The sequence below is a fragment of the Desmodus rotundus genome, chromosome 8, assembly GCF_022682495.2.
Source record: "Desmodus rotundus isolate HL8 chromosome 8, HLdesRot8A.1, whole genome shotgun sequence".
Classification (NCBI taxonomy): Eukaryota; Metazoa; Chordata; class Mammalia; order Chiroptera; family Phyllostomidae; genus Desmodus; species Desmodus rotundus.
Window position 1 is genome coordinate 133012935 of NC_071394.1, and position 9227 is coordinate 133022161.

Here is a 9227-nt window from a genome sequence, read left to right on the forward strand (position 1 = left end):
AAGCAGCGGCTCCCCCACCTTCTCTGCATCAGGAGTAATGGAGCAGTTTTCTCCGAGCTCTCTAGCTGCCCCTCTTCCCCAGAGGTTCCAGTTTAGGAGGTCAGGCAGGACCCAGCACCAGGATGCTTACAAAGCTCCCCTGGTGGGTCTGGTGGAAGCCAGGGGTGCACAGCACGGTGTAGGGCACGTTTCCACAATGAACACGTAACGCGCTACTGAAGGTGCCACCAAAACGCCACTGGCTTTGACAGGCAGCTGCGTGGCTGCTCCAGCAAGAGCAGCAGTGACCCAGAGGACAAGGTAAGGGGCACAGGCTGGGGAGCAGATGGGGCTGCTTCCTGATGTCGTCCTGGTAAGGTCTGCACGCACCCTGGACAGGGGACTCCGGTCTCTCCTGGCCTTCGAGTTCTAGAAGGCACCTGAACCCAGGGAAGGGATAGGCCGTGTGAGTCAGAGCCCAGCTCTGCAGGTGCTGTGTGAACGCTGGAGGCGCCTTTCACACCCTCATTCTCCTGCCGGGGAAGCCTCGTACCTGCACCCTAAGTAGTGGCTCAATACTAGATGGAGGCACTGAGCACACAGAGAACTGCTCATTTTCTACTGGCCACTTCTTGCCTCTTCTTGTAATTGGGCTATGGCTCTGGATTGCCGATAGCAGGGCAGGCCTCCTTCATAAACAACCCCACGTGGCTGAACCACATGTCCTGCCTCCTGCCCCAGGTACCCAGGCTTGGGAAGCAGAAGGCAGCGGAGTCTCACCCGTGAGGCCCTTCAGCCCTTCCGTGAACAGGGACTGGAACTCCGGGGACTGCAGCTTCATGGTGAACAGGTGTCGTCGTTCCAGCAGGCGCAGTCCAGCCCAGCCACCGCTCGGCCACGAGCGGCGCAGGCACCTCAGCATCTGCGACACAGACGTGCGCGCACAGAGACGGGATTTAAAAGTGGCGGGAAAGAAAGGGGCGCACCGCAATTTTCTGTATTGCCCGGGAGACGTTCTCTCTTGCTCGGAGGGAAAAAGGAACGGGCCGGTCGTAGGGCTAAGTCCCGGGGGGCTCCCAGGGCAGGGCCTGGGCTCCCAGAGGTCGGCTCACCGCCACCAGACCCTCCGAAGGCGGCCGCCGGCTCAGTGACTCGGCCTCCCAGGGACAGGTGTTCTCCCAGAGGTCAGCCAGGGCACGTCAGCCTCGCTCCCCACCCCACCTGCAATCTATGGCCCAGGGGCTTCCTAGGCCTTGTGAACCAGGTGAGGGTGCTGCCGGTCGTGCAGTTCCCCGTCCCCACCCCGCCCGCTTCGCCAGCAGCGCAGCGTTTCCCACGCCAGGTGGCCTCCCGCGGCTGCTGCAGCGGGAACGGCCGGAGAACCGCTCCTGTCGGTGAAAAGCAGGTGTCGGGGGCGGCGCTGCCCGTCCGGCACCCGGGACCGTCCCAGCCCACCGCAGGACAACGCTTGGCCTCCTCCGCCTCCCCTCGGACAATCCGCGGGGACCGTCCCCGAAGCGGCGTTCCCCACACCAGGTGGCGATCGGAGAGGCTCAGCGAGACCTCGGGGGCCCAGCCGCGCGAGGGGCGGAAGATGTCTGGGGACGCCCGGCACGTTCCGTCGGGTTCCGGTTCCCAGGGCGGACGAGTCTGTCGCTACCCTTGGCCGTCGGTCCCGAGGGCTAGCCCCGCGCGTGGATGGCCGCCCACTCCCAGCGCCCCCTCCCGGCCGCGCGCGCCCCCCTCCCGCTCACCCGCCCCGGCGCCGACGTTGCCCTGGACGCACTTCCGGGCTGCGGCCTTCGCGATGACGTCAATCATGCGCGCCAGCTGACGGCCAATGGGAAGTGCCAGAAGGCCGTGGGCGGGGCCTGGCCGACGCCCTGACTCTGAGGCTCGCGTGCGCGCACGCGTATCATGGAGGTTCTGTTTCAGTGCCGCGTCTCCACGCCTCTCGCCCTGGAGATGGTCCGCCGCCTGCCTGCGTGGTGGTGTTACCAAGTAACACTGTTGGCCGCGGTGAGATGCGAGTCTTCACAGCTCCCAGCATTTGCTACTGCTCCAAAAATGCTAGCTTGCATTTGCCCGCTCCCGGGCCCGCACTGGACTGCACGGGAGGAACGCCGTTTTTAAAATGATCGGAACCGAAGACACCCCGTCCAGACGGAGGCGAGGTGTTCAGGACGCTCTCAGTTGAGCCCTCCAATCCCTTGAAATTACTGCGCCTGTTTTAGGTTCCCACCTGGTTTGTGAAACCATTCCCTTTCCTGGTCTGCAGGCTGTTGCAGATGTAGAGTGAAGAACTTGCCTTTGACTCAGCTCCCATTTTTTTCCGAAGCAGAGAACAGTGGAAAGGGTGGCAAAGGAGTGGGAGGGAGTACAGCCCTAAATCCTTAAAGTGAGAAGCTTCCGAGACATTCTGCCAATTATCTAAAGAAATAAATGAGCTCTGTGTTATATGCGAGATCGAGGGTTCTCGCTCTAGGAACCGAAAGACTCTGACTCTTAAGAGATTTATAGATGGTTTATTGGCCAAGCAAAGCTTTTACCTGCGCAGGGGCGGACTCCCCCAAAGTGACCGGAGTCACGGTGCTCCGTAGAGCTGCAAATGAGAGCCGCGCCGAACACTCACAGGCTAGCTCTTTTATACAGTGAGAAGCAAGCAAGCAAGTTACAAAAGCGGGAGTTGCTGTTATCTCTGCATAGCTCTTGGCTCTGGAGGAACATTAACCAGATGTTAAAATTTTCTTTTGGACCCCTGTCTCCTGTGATAAGAACCACCTGTCCCACTTAATTTGTACCCTCAGTTTAAAGGGTCCAAACCTGAGATGAGTCTGGCGCCTAAAGTTTTATGGCCCTCTAACTAATTGGCTGTAACTCAGAATGAGCCCTCTGCAAATCGCGTATTGTTTACCTTACTTTGGCCGACAATGTTGTTTCTTTCCCCTATCTATTCTGGTGACCTTCAAGAGGTTTTCTGCTTAGCAATGCCTATAATTGCCTAGCTCTCTTGCCTAGCCCTCAACACTCTGCATCTTATAAAGTCTATGTTTTAATGTTTTTAAACTCGTTTCAATAAAACTTTACCTAAGTTCTCTAAAATTTTCCTAAAAAAATCTGTGTGCCACGATATTTCTGGGGCTTCCAATGAGCGACCTCTTGTCCTCAGGTGTGTTAAGTACCCCACTTTGAGGAGCCATGCGGAGACACAGCATTGATTCCAGTAAGGATGACGTAAATCCTGCACCTATCCCGACCAGACTGACCGAGGAACATCCAGATAATTCATTGTGAAAGGGTCTATCAGCGCAGTAGTAACAGAATGAAGGGAGACAGTATGGACCATTTTACACCAACCAAGTTGACATTGTAGGCGAAATGCACACATTCTTAGAAAAATGCAACTGTTCAGAACTGGAACAAGCTGGAATTGTAAAATCTGACTAGCTCTTTACTACTGAATTAAGTTCTGTTCCACACACTTCCCACAAAGGTAATTCCAGGCCCAGATGGTTTCAGTGGTCAAATTTATCAACCACTTAAGGAAGAAATAACACAAATCTTGCACAATTTTTGTCCAGAGAATAGAAGAGGGACCATGTTTCCTCTCATCTGAAGTCAGCACGGACAGATTACAACACTGAAACAAGTATTATGAAAAATGTACAGAGCGATGCCCACATGAACATGAACACGCGTGTCTGGTAAAGTGTTAGCAGATTGAATCCAGCGAGTCGGGTTAATCAAGTTGAGTTCATTTTAAGAACGCAGGATGGATTTAACATTTGAAAACCAATGTTATTCACCCTATTAATGGGCCAAAGAGGGGAAAGTGATCATCCCAATAGATGGAGAAGAAAAGCATTTAAAGTTCAACACCCATTCACGATAAAAACTCTCAGAAAATTAAGATGAGAGGAATTCCTCAACTCGGTAAAGAGCGTCTGTAAAAATGTATAGCTAACATACTCATGGTAAAATATGGGCTTTTCCCCTCACATCAGCAGTAAGACAAGGGTGCCCAGCCTCAGTGCTTCTTGTGCATAGTTCATAACCATTAACATAAGGCAAGAAAAAAAAAGTAGGTGTAACAATTGGGAAGGAAGCAGAAGTGTCTTTGTTTTACACAACAATGGTCTACATAGAAATCACAGGAATTAAACAGCTGTTCCAACTAAGAAGTGAATTTAGCAAGGTCATGGGATTCAAGGTTAATATATAAAACTCAATTGTATTTTTATATGGTAGCAGCAAATAGTTATAAATTCTAGTAACTAAAATTATGTAGAGGTATATAGATATAGAATATAATGTAGGGATAAATGTATCCAGAGCAGCTGTATGGTTGGTAACCAAGCATATGTGAAAATATTCAGCATCATCAGTCATTAGGGATGTGCAATTACATACTTATTAGTACGTTTAAATCAAAAAACCTGGTGGTGAGGGTGTGGGGCAGAGGGAGCCCTGTTGCATGATAGGCGGGCTTGTAGCCACTGTGGAAAATAGTATGGAGAATCCTCCAAAAATTAAAAATAGAGCTTTCAGCCCTGGCTGGGGTGGCTCAGTGGGTTGAGTCCTGACCTGTGAACCAAAGAGTCACCAGTTCGGTTCCCAGTCAGAGCACATGCCTGGGCTGTGGGCCAGGTCCCCAGTAGGGGGCGTGCAAGAGGCGACCACACAGTGATGTTTCTCTCCCTCTCTCTCTCCCTTCTCCTCTCTTTAAAAATAAATAATTTTTTTTTAAAGAAATAGAGCTTTCACACAATTCAGCAATTCCACTTCTGGGTACTTATTCAGAGATGACAAACTGTTGGGTTGGTCAAAAAGTCTGTTTGTTTTTCTGTAAGATGGTTCTAGTGGCATTAAATTGTCCTTAACTTCACTCAGAACGATTTCGTCAGACTGTGTTGTGACGGCTGTCATATCAGTGTGCATTTTTAAAAAACATCAAAATTGGTGAATTTTTGTGTAGCAATTTTAATATTGAAGATGGAAGAAAATAAGCAACAGGTTCAGCATATTAGGCTTTATTATTTCAGGAAGAGTAGAAAAGTGCAACTGAAATGCAGAAGAAGACTCGTGCGGTGTGCGGAGAAGGTGCTGGGACTGATCGACTGTGTCAAAGTGCTGGCGACGTTTCCTGCTGGAGACCCCTCGCTGGGCGGCGCTCCAGGGTCGGGGGTGCCGCGGTGGAAGCCGTCAGCGATCCCACCGGGACATTAACTGAGAACAGTCAATGTTCTACCACGCGGGAGATAGACATACTCAAAATATCCAAATCCATAAAACTACTGGTGAAAATGAAATTTTTATCTTTTATTTTACAGGAAAAATTAAACATTTTGGCCAACCCAATATTTACCCGAGAGAAACAAAATTATGTTCACATGAAATGAATGAATGTGATCAGTTATAATAGCTTTATCAATAATCGTCCAAACCTGGACATAAACCAAATGTCCTCCCGCAGGAGGGGCCGCAGACAGAACAACTGTGGTTCTTCGACCTCTCGGGGGAGACAGAGCGAAAGGGGCAGAAGTGGTCCGTTGTTGACAGCCACCGGAGATGGCCGAGGGGTGTCCACAGAGCGGCGTGGGGGGCCCGGGGGAAGTGATGGAAGCTTCTCTTCCTTGACAGGGCGGTTATGACATGAGTGTGCGTATTTGTCAAACACACAGAACGGAACCCAGAAAGGGTAAACTTTCCCACGTGTAAATCATACCTCAACAAACCTGACAAATATTTTTTCTATACATTACCAAAAAACAACTAGAACATGAAAATTTTTAAAAATATATATATTTTACCCCTGACTGGGCAGCTCAGTTGGTTAGAGCATCGTCCCAATATGCCAAGGTCGCGGGCACAAATGACTGCAAACTCGCCAGTTTTGATGTTTTTTTAATGCACGCTGATGTGACAGCTGTCACAATACAACCTAACAAAATTGGTTTGCATGATGTTAAAGGCAACCAAGCACGGCTAGAGCCGTCGCATGAAAAAAATGAACCAAACTTTTTGGCCGACCGGATATTTTCCGTGCAGACCCCATGCCCGGACGGAGGTAAGTAGATACCGTGAACAGAGATGCCGTTGGGGCCGGGCGGGCGTCTGCTCTGCCATGGAAACTCCACAGCCACGGGTGCCATTCTGACGTGAGAAGGCCACGTATTATGAAAAAGGACAGTCAAGAAAATGAGATGAATCCAGGTTAGAAACACGCACGAACATTCCCTGTGGGCCTGCCACCGGCCTTACCGCTACCGGCACCACTCCCGGCCCATCGGGCCGCTCCTCGGGGCTAGCTGGAGACTCCCGCAGGAGCGGACGGCCCTCCCCTTCTTCACAGTGAGCCAGCCCTTCGGTCGTGGTGTGGATGTGCACCTGGTGGCCCACATGCGGCTCCCGAAAATGTTCAGTCGTCTCTTCGCTCATCTGAGTTTTGGGGTGCTGCTTTGAAGCCGATTCCCTGCTGCAAACCAGAGAGAGAAGTGTGGCCCGTGCCCCACGGGGGCGGCTGGAGCACCAGCCCGTCCACCCGTCCCTGCAGCAGGTGCTTGCCTGCTGTCCGCTGCGTGCCACTGGCGGGCGAAAACTCACGGTACCGGCGGCTCCCGACGAGTCCCATGCGCCTGCAGCTGCGCCAGGCACTGTGCTCACTCTGGGTCCCTGCAAACACAGTGATGCGCTGTGCCCACGAGGAAACTGAGGCGCCGGGAGGCCGGTGTGTCTAAGGTCACACAGGCGGGCAGCACACCCGCAGGACCGAGCCCCGACGTTCTGACTCAGGCCCCCGCTGCCCGGGGCTGCTGGGAGGAGAGGGGCCGGGAGCGTCCTGCAGGGCTGCACCCACGTGCGGGTTTCATTCTCACCGTAACACAGAGGCATGGAGGGCGTCACCAGTCCCTTTGTGCCTCCCGCCATTGGCCTGGCGGCAGCGTGGAGCCAGCAGGATGGCCGTGGCGCGTGGCTTCCCATCTGCTAGGTCGCAGTGCGGGAGGTCAGAATTCTCTCCAGGGTCCTCAGGGCTGTAACTTCTACAGGCACCTGGGGAGGGTCTGATCTTTTGTCTTTTTGAGCTTCTAGAACATCCTCCCTCCATCCTCAAAGCCCTCCCCGCGCTCCCCACTCCTCCCTGAGAACCCTGGACCATCTTCCCATCGAGGGGCCTTCTCCTTAATCACAGCCACAGAGACACATTCATGGGCTCAGGGAATCTGGGGGCCACAATGCAGCTGCTGCAACCCCCGAGGCTGCACTTTAATGATGTGAGTGGGGGCAGGAGGGAGGAGACACAGGGACACCAAGGACTGTGATTTACAGAACAACCGATCGGACAGGTGGGCCATCAGCTACACCCACCTCAAAGAGTAGAACTTTCCATGTGTTTGTTCGTGGTGGGGGTTTCGGCAGGTGGTTCGATTGCAGGTGAAAACAGGGCCTCCTTCTGACCCCAGGTCCCCAGCCCCCGGCCAGCACCGCACTCCCGGAGCCTCCAGCATCGAGGTCCCTGATACATCGCTGCTCCCTGCAGCCTTTGCATGTGGGACGGAGAGGGAGAAAAATGCTCCACGAAAGGGGACGAAGTTATGGTGACAGCGGCAGGCCTCTGGGGAAGGGAGTGGAGGCTACGTTCAGACAAGTCAGAGAGAAACACGTGTGACCTAATTTTAGTGTTCTGCACGTGTGGGGGCGGAGGCCTGCCCTTGACCTGCACCCGCCCTGTTTTTGTTCTTTGTGAGACTGACTAATTTGTTTAAAAGAACTCGTCCTGTTTCAAGAATGTGTTCTTTGTTTGAAACAACAAAAAGTACCCACTGTATTTTTCAGACTATAAGATTCACTTTTCCCCCAAATTTGGGAGGAAAATGGGGGTGCGTCTTATAGTCTGAATGTAGCTTACATTTACATTGGTGAAATACTATGTTATTTATGTTATGAAATATTTTACCACATTTTTTGCTTCAAAAATTTTTTCCCTGTTTTCCTCCTCTAAAACCTATGTGTCTTATGGTCTGAAAAATATGGTATTTGAAGACAAAGCCATTCACTTGCTCTCATAAAAGTTTGATAGAAGCCAAGGACAGCTTGAGGTCTCCGAGGCTGTGTAAGATGCTTCTCGGCACAGGCAGGGCGGCGGGGTTCGCTGGTGCCCGGGAATCACACACACAAATGCAATCTTATTTTACATTTCAAAGAGGAAAGTACATGGACAAATCAATTCTAGCTGTTCTGAAATTTCATACCGGATCATTAGTTTTAAAAGATGGGACTTCAATACTAGTTGCAAGAACAGTGGCCCAAGGGTAAAGACAGAATAAATAATCACCTTCATAATTGTGACTTGTCAGCAGCTCCGGGTCAGGGCCACCAGGGGTCAAAGCTCGGATTCCTCCCGGTGGGTGGTCCCCCCGCTGGTCTCCCCTCAGGTCCGGGTGCGAGTGGAAATCCCCATCAGGACCATGCAACACCTCTTCTGTCTTCGAACTGTGTCGTCCCGTGAGTTCTGACCAAGCCAAGCTGAGTAAATGAAGACCCGTCCTTACATCGGGTGGTGGACACGGAGATAGACCTCATGTTCAGTACGGCACAAAAATAAAATGCAGACAAGTACACGCTGCAGTGTAATGGGGGGGGGAACGCGGAGAGATCGATCTTCCCATAGGAGATGATGCTCAGGCTCAATCTGAAATAGTTTCAAGCTTCTTGAGAGGAACCCCACCCCCACCCACAGAATAAATTGTTTAGTTCCTGTTTAGTACCTGTTAGACTGTTTCTTTAAAACATTGTAACAGTTACAGAATCCACCTTTCCCCACACTAGGCAATGGCAAAGATCGCCAAGCAGCTGAGCTGTGCTGGCTGAGCCCCCTGGATTCCTGAGAACGGTTACATGCCCTGCAGAGCTGCTGGTTCCAAATGAATGACAGACGCTTGGGACGAACTGAACCCGGCCTGTGATCTGGAGCCCAGCCAAGTTTAGCGGAGCCTCAGTCAAAACTCAGCCACTTGAGCAAGGAATAAATGCTTATCACTGTGTGCCACTCCGGTGTTTGTGGTTGGCTGCTCTGCAGCAATAGCGAACTAATACACCTACCACGTGGAGATAACCAGGCCTATCAGTTTGGCCATTTGATAGAAAAATGAGATTACGAAAAAATTACATAGAGGGACTCCTGTTTTTAACATTTTCCTATAATGCCCAGTGTTTTAAAGTTATGGATAAACACTTATTATCCACATACT

At 51.6% G+C, this 9227-nt stretch overlaps 1 protein-coding gene across 4 annotated transcripts in view; it reads right to left on the reverse strand.

Moving 5' to 3' along the window:
- TRNT1 (tRNA nucleotidyl transferase 1) overlaps nucleotides 1-1778 on the reverse strand; it is a 15626-nt gene extending 13848 nt beyond the window's left edge. For 2 of the 4 annotated variants that reach the window (XM_053929404.1, XM_053929402.1), the window contains exon 1: nucleotides 760-1727. In XM_053929404.1, the coding sequence (XP_053785379.1) occupies nucleotides 760-901 (142 nt within the window). In that variant the 5' untranslated portion in view covers nucleotides 902-1727. The other 2 variants (XM_053929401.1, XM_045199701.2) reach the window with 2 other exon arrangements.
- Nucleotides 1779-9227: the final 7449 nt, after the last annotated feature.